General features: G+C 47.6%; 1 protein-coding gene across 4 annotated transcripts in view; it reads left to right on the top strand.

Annotated features, from left to right (window-relative positions):
- The window catches only part of NCKAP1L (NCK associated protein 1 like), a 41,210-nt gene extending 26,264 nt beyond the window's left edge, over positions 1-14,946 (top strand). For 3 of the 4 annotated variants that reach the window (XM_027594147.1, XM_027594146.1, XM_027594144.1), the window contains 9 exons: positions 2,707-2,804; positions 2,935-3,028; positions 3,184-3,266; positions 3,568-3,648; positions 6,680-6,773; positions 7,861-7,977; positions 8,562-8,671; positions 10,852-10,941; positions 14,658-14,946. In XM_027594147.1, the coding sequence (XP_027449948.1) occupies positions 2,707-2,804; positions 2,935-3,028; positions 3,184-3,266; positions 3,568-3,648; positions 6,680-6,773; positions 7,861-7,977; positions 8,562-8,671; positions 10,852-10,941; positions 14,658-14,789 (899 nt within the window). In that variant the 3' untranslated portion in view covers positions 14,790-14,946. Of the gene's footprint in view, positions 1-2,706; positions 2,805-2,934; positions 3,029-3,183; positions 3,267-3,567; positions 3,649-6,679; positions 6,774-7,860; positions 7,978-8,561; positions 8,672-10,851; positions 10,942-14,657 lie in introns of those variants that run through there. The other variant, XR_003519928.1, reaches the window with a different exon arrangement.
- The last annotated feature ends 6,513 nt before the right edge of the window (positions 14,947-21,459 follow it).

Raw genomic sequence — 21,459 nt, 5'->3', positions numbered from 1 at the left:
GGGAGGTAGGAGCTAGGCAAGGGCACTCAAGTCACTGAAAGGGTTTATTCTTAGAAGGGTGGTGAATATTTTCCATTTCCACACAGAATAAAGAGTGGGACATATAATGAAGGGTGAAGGATAAATGTAAGGAGGACATTCTGATATTTGGAATTATTAAATAGTGGTCTGATGTCATGGCATCTTCTTTCTTAGGGATAAATTTTAGGGCCTTACTTAGCCAGAGCTTGGATTGCTAATGTATAACAATGACGATAAAATAATAGATGACATTCATTGTGGGCTAAGTTCTGAATGGTTCACGTGTATTAATTCCTTTAATCCTCACAATGGCTTTGAGATAGGTACTCTTTTTTTTTAAATTTTTTTTTTAAAGATTTTATTTATTTATTCATGAGAGACAGAGGAGGAGAGAGAGGGAGGGAGAGAGAGAGAGAGAGAGAGAGAGAAGCAGAGGGAGAAGCAGGCTCCCAAGGAGCAGGGAGCCCGATGCGGGACTCGATCCCAGGACCCCGGGATCATGACCTGAGCCGAAGGCAGACGCTTAACCATCTGAGCCACCCAGGCGCCCGAGATAGGTACTCTTATTACCCCCATTTTACAGATGAGGACGCAGAGACACAGAGAGGTTAAGGAGCTTGCCTAAGGTTACCCATTCATAAATGCTAGAACTGGGATTTTAACTCAAGGCAGTCAAATTCTAGAACCTGGGTGCTTAATCATATGTAGTGCTGCTTCCCATTGTGTAGAAGTGCTTTGATGTCTCAAGGCCAGCAGGTAAGGATTGTGGAGTGAATGAGCTGGGAGTCATTCTCCTTTTTAAAGAGGGCTGGCAGCCATACAGATCCTTTTTAATGGATTTGTGTTACTGACTGATTGATGAACTATCATACTGCTTCCTCCTTCCTCTCACCTCCATATAAATCATGGATCCTGCATGATGTCTGGGGCGGGTGGGGGATGTTTCCATGACCCTGCCTTCTCCATTCTTCCCCTTCCTTGGTGTGGGGGGAGGTGTTTTGAAAGAGTACACAGTTCTGTTGTTCAGCTCCATCTCCTTCTTACCCTCATTCGGACTCCATCAGTAAGCTGACCCTACTCTTTGCCTGTTGGAGGTTTCAGATGTCCCCTCTCATCAACTCCACCCACAAACTGTAGGCAGCATCTAAAATCAGCTTTAGGTCTTGCTGACAACTGATGAGCAGCAGGAGGTAAGGCTGGTTCCCCCTTATACCACCCCCACCCCAATTTCCCTGAGTTACTATGGTGATGGGGCAATGCTACTGTAAAAATAGATAGATGGAAAGAGAAGGATGCCCCAGGGTTACTAGCCTGGAGTTGAGAAGACTAGAGTAAGGAGGATTGGCAGATCCAAACTGGTGGATCAGTGTGTCTTCTCTCTAGAGCAGGCAGTTCCGCTCTTCTTCCTGTCAGCGATTTTAGCATTAGTAAGTCGACCAGGTGGGAAGTCTTTTTTTCTAGTTCTCAGCTCAGTTCTTCCTACTGTAAATAGGAGAGACCAAAAATGTGTCGTATTTCATCCAGACAGGGCTCTGACCAGTTCCACTTCCTCTGTCCTTGGTGGAGCCCCAAATCAACTGGTCCTGCCTTCAAGGACTAGAGGGTGGTTCTCGATTTCTTTCCCCTCTGACCTCTTATTGACTATGTTAAACTCACTTTTCTGCTACTGGTCTCTTGTGGTTACTTTTGGTCATTTATGGTTTTCTCTGCTGGGATGGCCCATGGCCAAAAATCATCGCTGGAGCTCCTTCCTATTTGGATTTGTCTCTAGTGTTTCTAACAGGGGATTTCTCCAGGCAGGTTTCATTTACTTCACAAAGGGCCAGAAGCAGGATGGGTAGGGACCCATAAGGCATCTGGGCAGACCAGAGGAAGAAGGATTCAGAGGAAAAAAACAACTGGGATTCTGGGGTTGTGTGTTGATTATGAAAAAGAAAACGTAGCTCAAGGAGAGGAAAATTTGGACAGTGAGGGAAGCGGAAGGGGGAACATAGAAAACCCCAAACCTTAGATAAGGAACCAGTTGTGGTACCTACAGTAAGGGGCAGTAGGACATCGTGCTAGGTTTCAGGTACCATCCCTTGACTTGGTTAAATGACCTTGGACAAGCCCTTAATTCTCCCATGTCTGTTAAACCAGAATGATGTGCCGCATACTTCAGAGGACTGTCAATAATTATCATAACAATAATCCTTTAATCATAAATATCTTTATAAGTTTCTAAGGTTTTTATGATGGTATCTTATTTATTCTCATATCAACTCTGTGAAGTATTCAGTGCAGATACTAATTTCTTCATTTTACAGAGAAGTAAATCGAGGCTCAGAAAGAATCAGTGACTTGTTTAAGGTCTTATATCTAATAATGTTAGTACAGCTAGCCCAGCAAGAGCAACCCAGGTACCACATGAAGGGACTTGGAAAAGTATAGATTCCTAGAAGAATATAAGGTAAATATCATTTGTGGGAAATCTTTGAGTGCGTACCAGAGAGGAGACGGTGATTGGTCTCATAGGCAGGCCAGACCTGTCACCTGAATGTAGGACTTCAGGCCACTTTTGCTCCCCAACTTCCCACTTCCTTTCCTGGATGAAAGACATTGTAAATGTTCAAAGTACTCTCTACCTGTGGTGTAAATGCCCCAGTGGCCCCTAAGCCCCCTGGGACCTCTGTAACTCTCTTGCAGAGATGCGGGCCTTGGCTGAACTCTTGGGCCCTTATGGCATGAAGTTCCTGAGTGAGAACCTGATGTGGCACGTGACCTCTCAGATTGTGGAGCTGAAGGTACTATGGAAGCCAGGCCTGGGGTGGAAGCCACGCCTGGGGAAGGGGTAGAAGTAGGAGACCCCCCCAGGGGGAAGAGCTACCACGGTTTTATCTTCTCCTGCTTAACGTCTCTGTGTCCTGGCTGCAGAAGCTGGTGGTGGAGAACATGGATGTACTTGTTCAGATCAGATCCAACTTTAGCAAGGCAGATTTGATGGCTTCTCTGCTGCCCCAGCTGATAGGTGAGCACCTCCCTAATGGGAGAAGGAACTGTGGGAATGGCCTTGTGGATGACAGGGGTTTGGGGGGAGACCTGGGGGATAGGCTGGGTCTACGGAAGGAAAACCATCAGTATTCTCCTAAGTTCTACTTCCCTAATGGTCTCCATTCCCCTCAGGGGCTGATAATGTGCTGAAGCGCATGACCATCATTGGAGTTATCCTCACTTTTAGGGCCATGGCCCAAGAGGGACTTCGGGAGGTGAGTTGGGGGGAAGGGGCTGCCCCAGAATCACAGACTCCTCCGAAGGTGGGGTTTGTATGAGAAGTTGTGGAAACATGTGGTGAGCATTGAGGAGAAAGGAGGAACTTAATTTGGGAGAGGTCCTGGAAGATCTCTGGGGATAGACGAGTGGAGGACACCTAGGGGCACGATGAGAGGGGTAGTGTGGGAGGCTGGCTGGGTCCTTATCTAAGTTGAGGCCCTTTTTTTGTTTGTTTCCATCTATCTCTGAAGGTACTGGGGCTGTCCTGGCGACTCACTTATCTTCTCTCTCTTCCAGGTGTTCTCCTCTCACTGCCCATTTCTTATGGGTCCCATTGAGTGCCTGAAGGAGTTTGTCACTCCAGACACAGACATCAAGGTATAGAACAGTGCGAAGTAGGATCCACTTGGGAGATCTTTCTTGTTGAAAAGGATGTAGCCAGGATCTTATAAGGGAGGGGGTGCTCTGAGGAATACTGTAGGGAGACGAGCCAGCATTTGAATAGGAAAGCACTGGGGGAGATTTTGTGGAGAGAGGAGCACTGGTCAGATAGGATTCTTGGAGAGAGAGGGCAGAGCTGCGGAGACACGAGGGGAGGGAGAGACATGGAAGCCTGGCCGACCTATGAGAGTTGGGGAAACGTTACTGGAAAAAGCTAAGGTTGGGGCGCCTGGGTGGCTCAGCCATTGGGCGTCTGCCTTCCGCTCAGGTCATGATCCCAGGGCCCTGGGATTGAGCCCCTGCTCGGTGGGAAGCCTGCTTCTGCCTCTCACACTCTCCCTGCTTGTGTTCCCTCTCTTGCTGTCTCTCTCTCTGTCAAATAAATAAATAAAATCTTAAAAAAAAAAAAAAGCTAAGATCTAGGAAAGTATCCACCTAAAGTGTGCAAATTAGATACTGACCCATGTGCAAACAAGTCCCCTCTTCAGTCAGGAGCTTAGGTACTTCTTTGTAAAAAGATTCATGGCTTCCATCCCCACCCACCCTGCCTGCCCTCAGAGTTGCCTTTTTCTGGCCTTTCCTTTCTCCTAGTTCTGAAAACTTTTGGTTCCTCTATGTCTGTGTCACCTGGCTCAGGTCCCCATTTACTACAGAGATGTAAGGTACTGCAGGTACCCCGAGTAAGACAACCATTTCTCTGTGCCTCCCACACCTCTGCAGCATCTTTTGTCTTTTGAATCAGCTGAAACAAGTCTGTTACATAGGATATATAGCCAAAGGCTGGGAACAAGGGCGTTCAAATGCATAGAGCAGGCTGCTTCTCTTACAACTGATTCCTTTCACGGAGAGAGGTCTGTGATTAAGAGGGAACTGGTTAGCAGGAAGAATTGAAATTAGATATTGAGAAAAACTTCCTTACCTTGAGATCAGAAGAGTTGTGAAATCTCCCCCTCTCTCTGCCCAAACTTAAGGGTGAAGCAGTCATGGGAGCTGTGTGGGTTTGATGTTGTGCGGGCATGGCTGCCGGCTTCTGACCGTTCTTTTATGGTGAACCTGGGTTTCTGGCAGTTGCTGATGTTGGGGATGAATGCTCTAGATTGTCAAGAGCTTGTCTACCTGTATCTCCTGGGCAGCGCTGAGTTTTAGGCTCTGCCTGCTTGTGAAAATAAGCAGGTTGGAGCAGAGAAGGGGGGATGGTGGCCTGTCCATCAGAGATTATGTTATGCCTCAGTCATCCCTTTCTTTCTCCAGAACACTACAGGTTGTGGACAAGGTCCCTGATCTCCCCAGCCATGGTTGCCATGAGCACCGTCATTTAGCTATAGGGAATTCAAATAAAGGGCAGAGCAGGACGTGGGAAAAGTTTGCCTTCTGTAAGTAGATTGGTATGTCTATAGGGTTCTTTGCATAAGATACTCCACTCAGTTGTCTACTCTTGAAACAACTGTTCTTGTTCTCTCAGAACACTTTTTATAAAAAATGATTGATTTATTTATTTTAGAGAGGCGGGAGGAGGGACAGAGGGAGAGAAAATGCCAAGCAGACTCTGTGCTGAGCTCTTAGCCCAACGCAGGCCTCAATCTCATGACCCTGAGATAACGACCTGAGGCAAAATGAAGTCAGACACTCAACTGACTGCACCACCCAGGTGCCCCGTCTTTCAGAACATTTTAGAGTAATTTTATTTTATTTATTTTTGTTTCTTTTTTTTTTTTTCTTTTTAGAGTAATTTAAAAAACCTCAAACAAGGTCTAAATACTTGGCATGGGAGTGGGGGTGTGGGGCTATTTCCTGGGAACCCAATTTTAAGTACAACAAGGGATTCAAGTATCAATCAATAAATAGTAATTGAATACCTTCTATCTGCTTTGCATTGTGTTAAACTAAAGAGGAGTGGGGCGCCTGGGTGGCTCAGTTGGTTACGTGTCTGCCTTCAGCTTAGGTCATGATCCCAGGGTCCTGGGTTCAGCAGGGAGTCTGCTTCTCCCTCTCCCTCTGCCCCTCCGACTCATGCTCTCTCCTGCTATCTCTCTCTCAAATAAATAAATAAAATCTTAAAAAACAAAACAAAACAAAAACTAAAGAGGAGAAAAAGAAGTGTAAATTTCCTGGCTTTGAGATAAAGGAAGAGGAGGAAAGGAATAAGGTTTATTGGTCTATTAGTGACTCTGAATATGTAGGGTAGATGTTTTATACATGTGGTCTAATTTAATCTCCACAACAACTCTGTGAGGTATTATTATCCCAGTTTTACAGATGAGAAAACTGAGGCTCAAAGAGGTAAAGTAACTTTTAGCCGAGGTCACACATTTAGAAAGTGGTGGTCCTGGGATTTGAACCCAGATCTTCTCACTCCAAGGCCTTTTTCTCCCCTCAGAGGCCATGAGGTTTTAAAGGATTGCTTTCTAGGTGGTGAGACAAGCCATAGGTCTCACCTCCTGTCTGAAAAGATAACTGCTTATACCAGGCCGGTGTGTGATCCATGCTAAGTCAGTGGTGCTACTTTAAGGAGGGAGAGATGGGCTTGGGCTGAAGTATTCAAGGAGGGCTTCACAGACACTAAGAGATTTGAGCTAAGCCTCAAGGGGTGGGTGTCATATAGCTATAAGTAGAGAGCAGGAAAGGACACTGTAGAAGAGGGAGCACATGAACTAAAGTGTGGAAGTCAGGAAGCGAGGTATAGTTTGGAGATAGTGCATCGATGACCCTGGCTGCACTGACTGTAGGAAGCACCTTGGGAAGAAGATTGAGAAAGTCAATGTGTACAATGGAGTATCCGTATGCCGAACAAAAGCATTTGTGCTTTTCCCCTGTAGGTTAGGGAGAGCCGTGAAAGGAATGCCTAGACAAGATGATAGTACACCGAAAATCTAAGATCTGTGATCCAGGAATCCCAACTCCCTGTAGCTTCTGTCCAAGACTTCTCTCCTGAGAATCCTGTCCAGGATGTTGTTTTCTTCTTTACTAGGTGACCCTGAGTGTCTTTGAGCTGGCCTCTGCTGCAGGAGTGGGCTGTGACATTGACCCAGCCCTGGTGGCTGCCATTGCCAATCTGAAAGCTGGTAAAATTGGGGAAAGTGGGCAAGGGAGGGCTCGGGCCCTATTTTCAGGTGGGCAAATGTCAATGTCAAAGAAGCCTTTATTTGGAATTGTGAATTCTGAGGATATAAGCTGGAAGCTAAAGAAAGAATTAAAGTGTTGGGGTGCCTGGGTGGCTCAGTCATTAAGCATCTGCCTTTGGCTCAGGTCATGGTCCCAGGGTCCTGGGATCGAGTCCCCCATCAGGCTCCCTGCTTGGCGGGAAACGTGCTTCTCCCTCTCCCACTCTCCTTGCTTGTGTTCCCTCTCTCACTGTGTCTCTCTCTGTCAAATAAATAAATAAAAAAAAATTTTTTTTTTAAAGACTTAAAGTATAGTCCCTAGCCCCCAGAAAATAGAGAGGCAATTTAGACTCCTAGCCGGGTTCCAATAGTTGACCTGTCCGTCTGCTAAAAAATATAAAATGAGGGTCTCTTTGATGCTCAGCAAGGACTCAAAGGAACTTACAATCTAGTAGGGGAAATCAGGTTAATGCAAATGAAACAATGAGAGAGCGATCCGCCGTCACATAAGATTTCATGCTGAGTTATATGGTATGGCATCTAAGTTCCCCAGAGTGATCTGGTGCTCTCCCCTCCCATAGAATCACCTTGACACTATTTACTTCTTCCCCTGGTCTCCCATTGTCTCTGACATTTCCCGTTTCTTACGCACGCTCAGAATGGGATGAAAAAAAGGAGCTGGTATTAAGCCCTTTCAAAACTGCCAGACCGGCCCTTCTTTTCTCTTGGTTTGGTGAGACTCTTTGCTCTCCTTCCTGCCTGTTCACCCCATCAGGCAGCTGACAGACAGTGTCCTCGGACCGCACGTCGGCAGAACCCTTCGCTGAGAGCTTTGCTTCAGTCACCAGAGGAGGCCTCTGGGATCGGGCCCCTCATGATAAGTGGGGCTAGTCCTGTCCCTTTCAGCAATAATGACTTGCCTATAGTGCTTTAGAAAAGTGTTTTCATATGTGATCCTGACAGTAATTCTGTGAAGTAGGGCTTCCGTAGAAGACAACTCCTGTTTGCTGACCTTACTTCTCGTCTTTTCTTTTTTCTGTCTTACCAGATACTTCATCCCCTGAGGAAGAATATAAGGTGGCCTGCCTGCTCTTGATCTTTCTTGCGGTTTCCCTCCCACTCCTTGCCACTGACCCCTCTTCCTGCTATAGTATTGAGAAGGATGGTAAGTAAGGACTACTTTGAGTAGTTTGAGGGACCAGCACTATTTGGGTCAGTCTCCGGGGGTAGGGAGATGAGACGGAGACATTTACCTGGAGAAGCCAGACTTCTGACTCAGCTGTAAAGTTCTGTTTCAAAAAACACTTGTGAATGAACTATCCGTAAAATGCAATTCCAGTGGGAATTTTTAAGAATAGCCTTCTCTTTTTTTTTTTAAATGTTTTATTTATTTATTCATGAGAGTCAGAGAGAGAGAGAGAGAGAGAGGCAGAGGGAGAAGCAGGCTCCCCGCAGAGCAGGGAGCCCGACGCGGGACTCGATCCCAGGACTCCGGGATCATGACCTGAGCCGAAGGCAGTCGCTTAACCCTCTGAGCCACCCAGGCGCCCAAGAATAGCCTTCTCTTAATATCCTAAATATCTCCTCATATTTTTTAGGAATATCATTCCCCACATGTCTCCTAGTGCTTTTGGTGTCAAACAGGGGTGGCCTCGCCTGAAAAACTGAGAGACCGCCAGCTGGGGTCAGCCTGGGGTGGCTCACTGTATTCCCTTTTGTTTCTCTCCCCTTCTGTCAATCATAACCTAGGTTACAACAACAATATTCATTGCTTGACCAAAGCCATCATCCAGGTGTCTGCTGCCCTCTTCACACTCTACAACAAGAACATTGAAACTCACCTTAAGGAGTTTCTGGTGGTGAGTGGCCCTAGGCTATAAGGAATGGAAGATTCCAAAGTCTTTTGGGATGGAATGGAAGATTGCAAAGTCTGGTGGGAATTGGTGTGGCTTAAATCCATAGACAGCTGTTATTGAGCGGGTCTTGGAGTCCAGCCTCCCACCTAATTCTTCAGTGAGTGAGTGGCACTCTGTGAAAGGCAGTAGTTTCTTCTAAATTCCCTAAGAGCTGGTGTTTCAGCCTCTGCCGGATTATTTGCAAAGAGCACTGGACTGAGTCAGAGAATCTGAGTTCTAGTTCTGGATCTGCCACTAAGAAGTTGTGTGACCTCTGAAGAGCCAAACTTTTGGGGCCTCATTTTGCCCATTTGTTAAATAGGGAGGTTACTACCTTGACTGGGATGCCTTAGAATATCCGAGGGAGCTTGTTGAAATACAGATTCCTGATCCTTATGCCAGACATACTGAATTAGAATAGCCCAGGGTGAGTCCAGGCCTCTGTTTTTTAAAAAATTAATTAATTAATTTTTAAATAAATTAGTGTTTATTTTTATTAATAAACTCATGACCCAAACTCATGACCCCGAAGTCGAGACCTGAGCTGATCAAGAGTCAGACGCTTAATCGACTGAGCCACCCACGTGCCCCAGGCCTCTGTTTTTAACAAGGTCTCCAGGAGATCTGCTGAGCAATCGAGTTGGAGACGCCAAGTTTTAGAACCTATAAGGCCCTTTTGCAACTCTCATCTTGACAAAAAAAATCAAACTTTTTTCACATTCTCAAACTTTAGCATAAACCAGAATCACCTGGAGAATTTCTGATTCAGTAGATTTGAGGTAGGGCTGGAAAATTTGCATTTCCAAGTTCCCAGGTGATGTTGATGCTGTTCATCCTGGGATCTCACTTTGAGAACCACTGTCTCCATTTCTAGGACTGGGGCTTTTTTTTTTTAATTTTATTTATTTTTGAGAACGAGAATGACACAGAGAGAGAATGAGAGGGGTGAGGGTCAGAGGGAGAAGCAGACTCCCCGCTGAGCAGGGAGCCCAATGCGGAACTCGATCCCGGGACTCCAGGATCATGACCTGAGCTGAAGGCAGTCACCCAACCAACTGAGCTACCCAGGCGCCCCTCTAGGACTGGAACTTTTAACCAGGCAGCCTATTCTACAGTAGGTTACATCCAATTTATTTGAGAAAAAATTATTTAAAAAAAAAACATTTTTAGCCAAAGTTTGACTCCCTGTAGCTATCACCATTGGTCTTAGTTTTGCCTCTGGAAAAACGCAGAATAAGTAATCTCTTTCCATTGTTGAAAGAGGCCCTGGAGTTTTCCATTCTAGTCCTCCATGGAGGAATTCCGTCCATACGCTTTTGATACATGGTCCATTACCCACTGCCGGCTTGAGCATTCTCAGCAATGGGAAGCTTATTCCTTTGCAATGCATGGGACTGACTTAAGAACTAGGGCCTCATTTGTCTCCTTTTAGGAGCAAACACAGTTGATCATATTCTCTTGGGAATCATACCATTGTCCTGGAAGCTTATTTAGAGGGTCTCCATTTAAACGGGGCCAGCCAGCCAATCTGAATGGGTTCTGAGCATCTTAGATATAAAGAATATTCACAGCAGATCTCTAAGATGGGGTGAAAAGGGATGCCCTCCCCCTTTTCCCATTTGCCCTGTTCGTTTGCAAAATGAGAGTAACCTGGGCCTGCAATACAGTTAATCATGTCTCTTCCTCCCTCTTTGATCTGTTGGGGGCCTGGAGGTGAATAGAGAGGACAGCCACTTGGGAGTTGACAGGAGGAGAATACGAAGAGCCCTGCATCTGAATCAGAGGCTCAGCCCTGTCTCTATTCCGGTAGAGAGTCAGCTGTAAACAGCCTGGTGACAGTGCTGTCTGAAGGCTGCCTAGGAAAAGAGATTTATCTCCTGCCTTTGTTCTAGGTTCTGTCCTCAGCCCTTGCAATCTTTCCCCCAGCACCCCTGGCAACCTACCATTGCCTGCACTGCCTGGTTCACAGGCAAGGTGCGGCTCTGAAGCCTAGGGGATTTGCTACTTTTCCACCCGGAGTCTCCAGGAACATCCCAGCACTTCTTAACTCTCCTCCTTGATCTTTTCTTAACTTCCTGTAGCCTGAGGCTGTCCTACTCTGACCTCCAGAAAAATCTGCTTTCTTACAAATTCTTCCCCTACAGGTGGCCTCTGTCAGCCTCTTGCAGCTGGGCCAGGAGACGGACAAGCTTAAAACCAGAAATCGGGAATCCATTTCTCTGCTCATGCGCTTGGTATGTATCTGGTTTAAGTTGGTCTGGGAACAGAGAGCAAAGACCAGAGGGACCCTTTTTGAGGGCTTCTGGGTCCCTGCCGTTGTCATCACTCAAAAGGATGAACTCAAAACTGAATTCTGCCTGACCCTCTGGGTCTAGGCCTCACATTCTAGTTAACATTCCAGACTTGTCCTGTAATCCCAAGGTAGAGTCTTCAATGCCTTCTCTGCAGTGCAGGGCCTTTCTGGCCCCTGGCTAACAGGGCCCTTTTACCTGCAATATTCTCAGGTCTGATCTGGTGGGGCAGCTGTGTCCCTCATCCATGACTGCCTGTCCAGTTCATGTTTGATTTTACTTGACCACTTCCTACTGCTGCATGTCTTGTCCTTAAGAAGTACTGTGGAGAGGGTGCTGAATAACACAGAGCTGAACTGTGGGAGGGGAGATGGGGGCTCAGAGGAGGGAAGGAATTTTCGATGAAGAGCTGTAAGACAGAGAGCCAGGTGGGCCATGAATCAGGCAACTCCTGCTATCTCTTTCTTCCCAAGCTGTGGGCTTTTCACTACTTTGGCAGAAAGTTCTGGGAACTCTGACTCAGTTAACTTAAAAAAATCTTTTCCTCATGACCCTGTTTTCCTCTTCAACACGCTTACTCACTCTTTCGCTCTAAAAGTCTGATTCTCCAGGTTAATGCCGCACTGAGATATGGTCTCATAGAGGCCTTCCTCTGGCCTGCGGGGAGAGGATATGCCCATCTGGAGCCGGTGCTCCACCCGGGAGTCCACACTAAAGATTTCTGGGACCTCAGAATTCTCCGCTGCAGGGCTTATGCAGAGCTTGTGCTGAGCTTCTTCCCCAAGTCCGTCCTGCTGAGGCAAACTGTGCTGCTGGCAAACTATACCTCTAGTGCCAAGGGATCTCTGGCTGGAGTCTAGATGTGCAGATGGGAATTCCATGGGTGTCTGCAAAATCCCGCAAACTGGGCTGGCCCGCTCCACCCTGTTCTGATGCAGAACTCTGAGGAGTCTAAGAATTCTGAATTCAAACCTGGCCTTTCATGAAATTATAAAGGGAGATTGTGAAGGTCAAAAAGACAGAACAAACCAGTTTGTTTGATTTATTTAGTCACATGCTATGTAGGCTTCCATTTGCACTCTCAGCCAGGCCCACAGATGTTAGGCGCAGGCATTCCTGGGACTCCCTCTGGGTCTCCCGTAAATACACAGGCCTGGAGTGGGATCTGTGTCTCAGCTAGATACAGCTGGAGAAAGGCCTCGATTGGGCTGACTAAGGATTATGATGGCGACAAGAGGAGAATGGACATGAGGGTGTGCGTGGGTGGGGGTGTGTGGTATGGGGTGACAGGGCAGGGGAGGCAGATGAGGGCAAACGCCGGGAGTATGCTAGATGTGGCACAATCTTTGGAGCAGCATGACCTTGGGCAAGTTAATTAACCTTCTTTTTTTTTTTTTTTAAAGATTTTATTTATTTCTTAGAGAGAGAAAGACAGAAAGCACGAGAGGGAAGAGGGTCAGAGGGAGAAGCAGACTCCCTGCTGAGCAGGGAGCCCGATGTGGGACTCGATCCCGGGACTCCAGGATCATGACCTGAGCCGAAGGCAGTCGCTTAACCAACTGAGCCACCCAGGCGCCCTGTTAATTAACCTTCTGAGACTCCGACTCTTTAGCCATAAAAGTGGGCAATAATCCTTCTGACAGAGTGGTTAGGATTCATAAGAAAATATATGTGAAAGTTCCTAGTACCTAATAGATGCTCAACGAATGTTAGTCCTCTCTGCTGCTCATTTTAGTTTCTGGATGATTTAGTCGTGCTCCTTCATTTCCTTGGGCAGTTGTCGCCTCTGTAAGGTTGGTAGAGGTGATTCTGTGTTGCCCCTCAGGCCTGCCTCCTTCTGCTTTGCCGCTCTCCTCCCCCCTCAAGTGTGGGAGGCTGTCTGCCCCTGGTGACATCACAGTGAGGCTGCAGAGTAGCTGGGACACAGCTAGGACCAGCAGGCGCTTTTTGTTAGAGGGAGAGACCCAGGGACTAGTGGCTGCAAAGCAATTTAAATGCAAATGTTTCCACACAGAAATACAGGGGAAGGAACTGTGTTCTGAGTTAAGAGGCTACTCATGTAGCCCCAGGTCCTGGCCAGGCACTTCTCTCCCTGGGCTCTTTCTGTCTTGGCTGTCAAGCCTGGGCAGTGCCCACGCCCGGGACTGCCAGCTGCATCCTGGCATGGGTTTCGGGGTGGGGGGCGGGGGGGAGATGACTCTCAGAGAATCATGGAATCCTAGATGTCAGGATCAGACCAGATCCTGGCTGTTAGTCAGGTCCTTACAATTGATAGGTGAAGGAACTGAGGAGAGGGAAGGAAAGACGACATTCACGGTCTCCCCCAAAATATATGGGCAGATGTGGGATGAGAACCCAAGCTTCTCGGCCTTCGCTGTAGGGCTGTTTCCACGGCCATGAATTTCCTCCAGTTAGGAGCCTTGTGGTCTTCCTTGCTTCATGGAGCAAACAACAGGAAGTCTTGGGCCAGTGGATCCTTCTTGAGGCCATCACTCATTTCCCTGTACCTGAGGGTCATAGCCTAGAAAAGAGACCTTATCTCTCTCCTGGCTTAAGGTTTGAACGTCTTGCCTGGCAAGAAATTCCTTCTGTTATCCACCGTAAGATCCGAGCTACTGTAACTGGCAGACTTCTTTACCTTCAGCCTGCAGGGTCTGTTCCTCTGAGGCTGCTGTGTGTGTTGTGTGTGCCCGTATTTGAGAATGGTAGGATCTTCCACATTTTAAAACTTGAAAGGACTTCAGAGAGAGAACCATGTTAGAGTTGATATGGTAAATTCTCTTTCCTAAGTGAATTTTCAGGATTTGAAACACCAGACATATTGGGGAGGGCCCATCTGTGTGAATTGCCAGAGGATATGGGACACTTCTTTCCAAGGGTGTGTTTTTTAGTCCCACAACCTCTTGGATGAGGAGGGCACTGAAGGAAGCACACCCTATTCCTTCCTCAGGGATGGGGACCCTCCAGTCCAACGCTAGGTTATGGGGCTCTTCGCTAATATGCACCCCCCCCACTCCGTCTCTTGCCCTCCACTGCTACCCTCAGTCTTATCCAGGCATCTTGAACTATTGTTCTGCTTGGCTTGTGGGGGCTGCTGGGATTACCACAGCACACAGGCTTCTAATTAAACTAATTAATCATGCCTGCTCCTTTATGCAGCATCCTTACTGCTCCCCAAGCACTGTACTGAGGGAGGGAGGATACTGAGACCCAGCACAAGAAGACCCATGTGGATTCCAGGCCTTTCTTTCTTGGCCTGCTGTGGTGATTGTTTCCTTCTCCATAAAGCTTTGTCATTAGCACTTTTATCCAACCTTACCTGCTTCTGTGCTGCCCACCCACATTTGGTTTGGCATCCAGAATGGGAGAGAATGGGAGTATTTCTTCTACCAGAGAAGTGATTCTTTCCTGCCTTCTGCTTCTGAGTCCTTCATGTAACCCTGATAAGGGGCCCAGGGGCCATTATAATGAAGCCGAAGAGGTCACTTTGCTTTCCTAAAGCTAAACCAAGTGTGGGAAGAAGCGGGGTTATGATTTGGAACGTTGTTCACTCATAACTCTAAGGGCCTCAGAGGGTCCAGGGAACTGAATGAAGGAACAGGGTATCACAGACGTATACCTTGCCTGAGGTTCTCATCTCTTGACCTATTCTCTTCCAGGTGGTGGAGGAGTCCTCCTTCCTGACCCTGGACATGTTGGAGTCCTGTTTCCCTTATGTCCTGCTTCGAAATGCCTACCGGGAGGTATCCCGGGCCTTCCACCTGAACCGAGTGGCAGCCAGTACCCACTGATGGGCCCTTTGGGCCTACCTAAACCCATGAAGCTATAGCCGTTTTCTCAAGGGAAGTGCTCGGGAGCCAGAGCTGATGAACAGACACACGGAGGAACAGTCCGGGGCTGAGAAATCATAGAGAAATGGGGCAGGCTGGCTGGGGGTGGGGGTGGGGGACAGTTTTGGGGAAAAGTGAGGGAATTGGGACCACATGTGTGAATTTTTGCAATGAAAAACACGAGTGACATACAAGTATATTTTCTCTCTTGTGGTGACTAGTGCTTGAGCTCTGACTGGCATGGGTCTCTCGACCTTCATCACTATTCTAGGATAATGCTGGCGGGCAGAGATGATCAATCATCATATTAAACCATAATGAGCTTATAATCCTCCCACTGGAGCTGCTATTGTCTCTTGCACATTCATTAGGACGATTATCTCCTTTCTTCCTTTTCCAAATGTGTTCAGCAAACATTCGGCTTGCTCCTACTGCAAAGTAGTAGCAAAGGAACTCCCTTTTTCCTTTGTGGGGGCTCTCTCAAGAGTCATGGGTCTCTTCCTCTACCCCCAGCTCTACTGCCTACATGGGCAGTGAGGGAGTGCTCTTGAGAGATTTTCACTGGCCCCAGCCCCCCCTCACCTGCTCTACCACACCTTGTGGGGAACCAATAAGTTCTTCCAGCTGTTTAGCTGTAACCCCTCCTGCTTTTTCTTTGACATCACTACAACCCAGAGCAGAGGGTCAGTCTAGCTAATTCTAGGTCATGTGACAACTAATTGGATCAGAGTCATGTGGGTCTCCCTCCCAGATCATTTGGGGGTACTCTTCCTCCTATCTGGAGCCACTAATTTAACCCAAATCCCCTTGTCATCCTGGGTACAGCCGTTGCTCCAGGCAGGGATTTCTCTTCTAAATCTTAAATTTCATAGACCTCATTAGATTATAGGGCCCTGAGAGTGGGTATACTTGAGGGAGTACAAGCTGTTTCAACTTAGCCCTTTTCTGTACGAATTAGAATTTCAAGTGTCACAATGCCTGGGGCGTTCAAGATAGCACTAAACTAGATCTAGTTAACTCCATGGCAGGAAACAGTGGCCCCATCCATCATTTCTGTGCACTGCACCCATGGCCAGGGAGGACTGGAGCAACAGATCCTGTGTCACAGGTCGAGAGGGGTGGAAGTGGGCAAATATAATTAACTAGTTGATTAATTAGGGTCGTGTCCATATTTCCATGATAAGAAGGAAGCAATTGTTGGTTTTCAACAAAACCACCCAGGGTTCATTAAAGCTATTTGATAGCTGTTTTGGGACTTTGTATGCATGTTTGATCTTTATTTCTCAAGACCCAGGCTCAGTCGATACTTTTTAAACTTGGTACTCATAATCATTACACAGTTTTTCTTAGCAACAACTGTCTGCTCTTTAGGATAGAAGCAACAGAGCATCCAGCTTCATGCATCAGCTGGTTGTCCTTCCTCACTATGGAAAAAACATTATGTTCTAAAGGAGTGATTCAGGGGCAGGCCTTTTGAGACTGAGGGCAAAGTTGATGAGGAAGGGAAGGCTCAGAAGCTTCTGAACAACTACTCCTAGATCCTCATCTCTCTGCTGGGATCTTGTTCTTGTGGAGAGGGAGACCTCTGTTCCATGCACATGTAGACCTACTTGAAAGGAGCCTCCCAGAGGATGGCAAAATAAGTTGCTGCAGGGGAATAGGGGGTAGACATGATACTTTTTTTTTTTATTAAAATTTTTATCGAGAGAGGGGCGGGAGCCTGCCTTGCTCAGTCAGTAGAGCATGTGACTCGATCTCAAGGTTATGAGTTCAAGCCCCACATTGGGTATAAAGCTTACTTAAATTTTTTTTTTTTATTGAGATGGTTAACCCACATGCATTTGTAAGAAATAACACAGAGACATTGTGTGTCAACCATACTTCAACTAAAAGCAAAACAAAACAAAAAAAAAACACACACAGAGATCTTAAGTACCTTTACCGGTTTCTCCATAGGTAACATCTTGCATAACTGTAGTATACTATCATAACCAGGATATTGACTTTGATACAATTCATGATCTAATCCAGATTTTCCCAGTTTTACTTATACTCATTCCTCTGTGTGTATGTATTTAGTTCTATACAGCTTTTAATTTTTTCTTTTTTTTTAAGATTTTATTTATTTGAGAGAAAATGAGTGAGAGAGAGAGCACGAGTGGGCAGAGGGGGAGAGGGAGAGGGAGAAGAGGTGCCCTGCTGAGCTCGGGGCTTGATCATGGGACTCCATCCCAGGACCCTGAGATCATAACCTGAGCCGAAGGCAGACGCTTAACCGACTGAGCCACGCTGGCGCCCCTGTACAGCTTTTTCACGTGTAGGTTTGTACATCTGCCACCACCATGGTCAAGATCCACAAGGATCCCTCATGCTGCTTTTTTACAACCACATCCCCTTCCCCTTCCCTCGCCCTTGGCAATAGAAATCTGTTCTCTTCTAAAATGTTGTCATTGGACATAATATCTTTTTACAAACATGTAATCACACATTTCTCTATTATGTATACTTTTCCAAAGTGCTCTCGCTTTCCTTATGACAATTCAGCAAGGTAGCCAGGGAAGGCTTCCATATTTTAGGCCAGTAAACAGATTCAGAGATGCTCAATGATTTAACGAAGGTCACATGTTTAGCAGTACTCCAGAACTGGGACCCAAGTCTGATATCAATCGTAGACATTGTCTACCTGACCAGACTGCCTCTTCATCTGGGAAGACTTGTTCATTAGAATCCAGAGACTCTAGAATGAGTAAATAGGAGAAGGTGAGGATATGGTGGCCTTACTGAGTGAGGGACAGGTGGGGCTAGGTAGGGAGAGATAGATAGGGGCCTATGGGATCAGGCTTACAAAAATCCCCAAAATGTGGAGGTGTAAGGAAACCAGAGATAAAGAAACAAAACCAGACCACCCCGTCCTAGGTGTTAGAGGTGGGGGTCTTGTTATAACAGCTATTTGTGACCAAAAAAGAATTACCAGACCCTAAAAAGGAAGCAAGCCATTGAAGGTGTTATCACTAGTCCTTACTCAATGGTGCTTATCAGTAGAAATGTTAAAAGGATTTAAGTTCCCTGGTTAGCCTTCAAGGAAAGACCAACCCTAAAAGACCTCAGTGGCAACCCTGTTGGGACCCCTTTTGCTCCCGAGAGCTCTTTCTGTATCCTCACTCAATAAAACTCTATCACTTTACTCACTGTCCTTGGTCAGGGCAAGATTCATTTTTCAACTCTGTGAGACAAGAACCTCGTTCTCCCACTTCATTGCCACCTGAAAAAAAAGGAGAATGTCTAGAGGTGAAGGGACAGATGCGGTGACAGGACCCATCAACATTTTCAGCAATATGCTTCCTTGACCAGGAGGGTCTCTGACCCCTGACAGCTGGGGACACAACCACTGATCCCCAGCTTGTTTTATTCAGGCCTTAAAAGGAAGTGAGGAATGACTATCAGGAAGAAGTTCTGACTCCAGTTGTTTTGTCTCGCAGGCAGAGAGTAGGTTCCAGCCTCAGCTTTTTCATTAGTGCAGTGTTTTCATTAAAATCTCAATTAACTTGTTTGTGGCAATGAGATGGAATGATCCCTCCCGCCAGGCCTGGGGTGAGATGCTTGCAGAGGAGCTCACTTTCCTTCCGGCAGTGCTTCCCCTACAGTGGTGTTCAGTTCGGGGGGGGGGCAGGTGGGGCCGGGGCCTGGCCGAGGGGGATCTTACCCGGTGGCCCTTTGCCTGGGAGGACTAGACCGGCTTCGATCTGAGCCCGGGGCCCAGGAGGGAAGGAGGTACCAGCTAGGGCTAAGACTTCCCTCCTGTAGGTCCTTGTGCCTCTCTCAGTTCTTTTCCAACAAAGTTTGACTCTGAGAAGAAGCTGGCACGTGGCTGAAATGCACTCACGAGGTTGGGGGAAGAGTGTTCTTCCAGCTCTCCCCCCCACAGGACCTCCTGCTCCTCCTAAGTACCTGTCATCAAAAGAGACAAAGATGAATCCCCCCTCAGCCCCCACACCTCAGTGAGTTGTCAAGTGCTCTCCCTCCCACCTGAATAGGAGCGCAGGCCAGGTTGCAGGTTGGGGAAGTCAGAAGTTAACTTGAGCTGGGTTTGCAGCTCTGGAGAGATTGAGGAGCAGGCTTTTTCTCTTGTCACTTTGGAAGGCGAGGATTGTGAGGCCGCCCCTTTAAATAGCATTCCCGTAGGAGGCACATCACATCCATCCGTCACTGCTGCCAAAGCATCATTTTTGGTCTCTATCAAACTCAAAGCTTGTTGGGAGGAATTGTGGGCTTAGGGGAGTGAGGAGGCAGGGTCTCCAAGGGGCAGGGGCAGTTTGGAAGGCAAAAAGGAGAGGAATGAGGCTGGCAGAAGCAGCCTGGAAAAGAGGGGGGTTAGGGCAAGGGGACAGGGAGAGAAAAATCGTGGTCTTTTGAGCCTATGGATGGAGCAGGCATATCTGGTTTTTATCCGTGTAGAGGTAGGGTAAGGCAGACATGGGATTAAATTGCCGCAAGAAGGATGCGGTTGAGGTTAAACACCAGGACTGGTAACTAAAGAAGGAGAAAGAGAGCCACAGGATGGAAAAGCACAAGAAAAAGGTTAGGAGGCTTGGCTCTGGCTTTGTTGCTTACTCTCTTTGGGGACCACATGATTTTTCTGGGCTTAGTTTTCCCACTCGTTAAATGGAGGGGGTCAGACTAGATGGACTAGAAAGTATCTTTCGTGAATAACTTTTTGTTTTGTTTTGTTTTGGTGAATTTTCCTTTCTTAAAATGGGTTAGGAGTCGGGGGCCTGGGAGATCAGGGTGGGCTATGCCACTGTGTTGATGAGACCTGTCGAGATCCCTCTGGAAGTACATCATCTCCCGCCTCTTTTCCACCTCTTTTTTGTTTAAATACCTGCCTAATTTGGGCAGCTCCTTAGCTCTGATCCTAATTTGCAATTCTTTTGTCGTTTCCAGCCCATTCTTTTTCAGTTGTTAAGGAAGGTGATTGCTCTCAAGTTTAAGAAGTGGATTGTGTAGGAGTCTGACTGGGGTCTCAGCTGCAGCTTGGTCTTGGCTGGGGCTCTTCCTCAGGCACGGAGGGGAAAGGAGGATGGACGCAGAAGCTAGATGGACAGAGACAGGGAAGTCCCACACTCATTCCGCTTTTTCTCCATCTCTGACTCTGCCATCTCCTTCTGCCCGGGTACTTGCTGGGAGCTGGTTCTGCTGATACCTCTCTGTCCTGCCAGGTCTGAAGGCCTGACCTAACCTAATTACCTAAAGGGCGATTCTTTTATGCTGGAAGTCTTTGCCCTGCCACTTCACTTCTGCTCTTTTCTCCTCCATTGCCTGGGAAGGGGAGTAGCCTCACCCCGATATTTAGAATGGAGTAAAATACCTTCTCCTGACCATCCCTCCTTCCAACCTCCAGAGTTCTTGAAATGAAAACTCACATTCTGGGATTCTGGATTAGTGGCCTCTTTGGGATCCAGCAGTTAGTGAATACATCTCCACTTTCTGTTTACATGGGATTTCCCCACAAGTCTAAGGTAGGTGGTTATTAAGGAGGAGAACAATTCTAAGGGATCCTAAGGTGGTTCCTGCCAGAATCCTAGATAGGATTCAGCCGGATGGGAACGGCTTGCCTGTTACAAAATCTTGAATTCAAATTTCAGTTCATTAATTATACAAAAAAAAATTTTTTAAAGATTTTATTTATTTGAGAGAGAGAAAACACAAGCAAGGAGAGGGGGAGAGGGAGAAGCAGACTCCCTGCCCAGCAGGGAGCCTGACAAGGCTGTGCTGGATCCCAGGACTGCGGGCTCCATCCCAGGACGGTGGGACCATGACCTGAGCCGAAGGCAGGTGCCCAACCGACTGAGCCACCCAGGTGCCCCTCATTCTACAAATGTTTTAAGCAGCTAGGCTATGTTGTGCTGGGCCCTTAGCCATTAGATTTCTTTTACTGAAGACAGAATAAGAGGAAATAAAAAGGACCCGCTACGGGAGGGGCTGAGGTGAGACACCAGGAATGGTTTCCTGGTTCTTACGGAGTTCTGTACAGAGATGATGCGGTCCTGCCTGCTCTAGTGGATTCCGTCTGGAAAGCTTTAAGCTTGGAAGAAACTCCCACTGGCCAGGGGGATGGATAGAGGCACCAGGGGGAAGGCCACAGCGATGGAGACATATCCAGACCATCAAGTTAAGGGAACTGAGGAGAGGAATGGGATCCCACGGCAACTCAGAGCAGACCTTGAACTTTTTCCCCCAAAGGCAGGAGCGCAAGGTGGGAGGGTCCGGTCTGGGGCGGGGTTCCGACGGCCGATGGCTTCCCTCAGCCAGTGCCCAGGTCTCCCAGGAGGAGAGGGGGACTCATCCCCTACCCCTCCCTCACAACATGGGGCGCACAGGCGGCCAGGAACACGGGGATACACGACGCCACATGCACATACACAGAAACTCAAAACACAGACCAGGGAGCGCACCCGGCCGCCTGCGCGTCAGGCAGTCTGTAAACGCGCCCTCGCAGCCCGGGCGCGGGGCACACGCCGCCGCTCCGCCCGGGCGCCGGGGTGCGTGCGCTCGCCCTCGGCGCCGCTGTCTGCGTGTGCGCCCGGCTCCCCGGCGCTCGGCGGGGAGGGGCAGGAGGGGCCGCGAGGAGTGA

The sequence above is a fragment of the Zalophus californianus genome, chromosome 9 (genome assembly GCF_009762305.2).
Source record: "Zalophus californianus isolate mZalCal1 chromosome 9, mZalCal1.pri.v2, whole genome shotgun sequence".
NCBI lineage: Eukaryota > Metazoa > Chordata > Mammalia > Carnivora > Otariidae > Zalophus > Zalophus californianus.
Note: the sequence above shows the minus strand (reverse complement) of the source record. Positions and strands in the feature narration are given on the sequence as shown.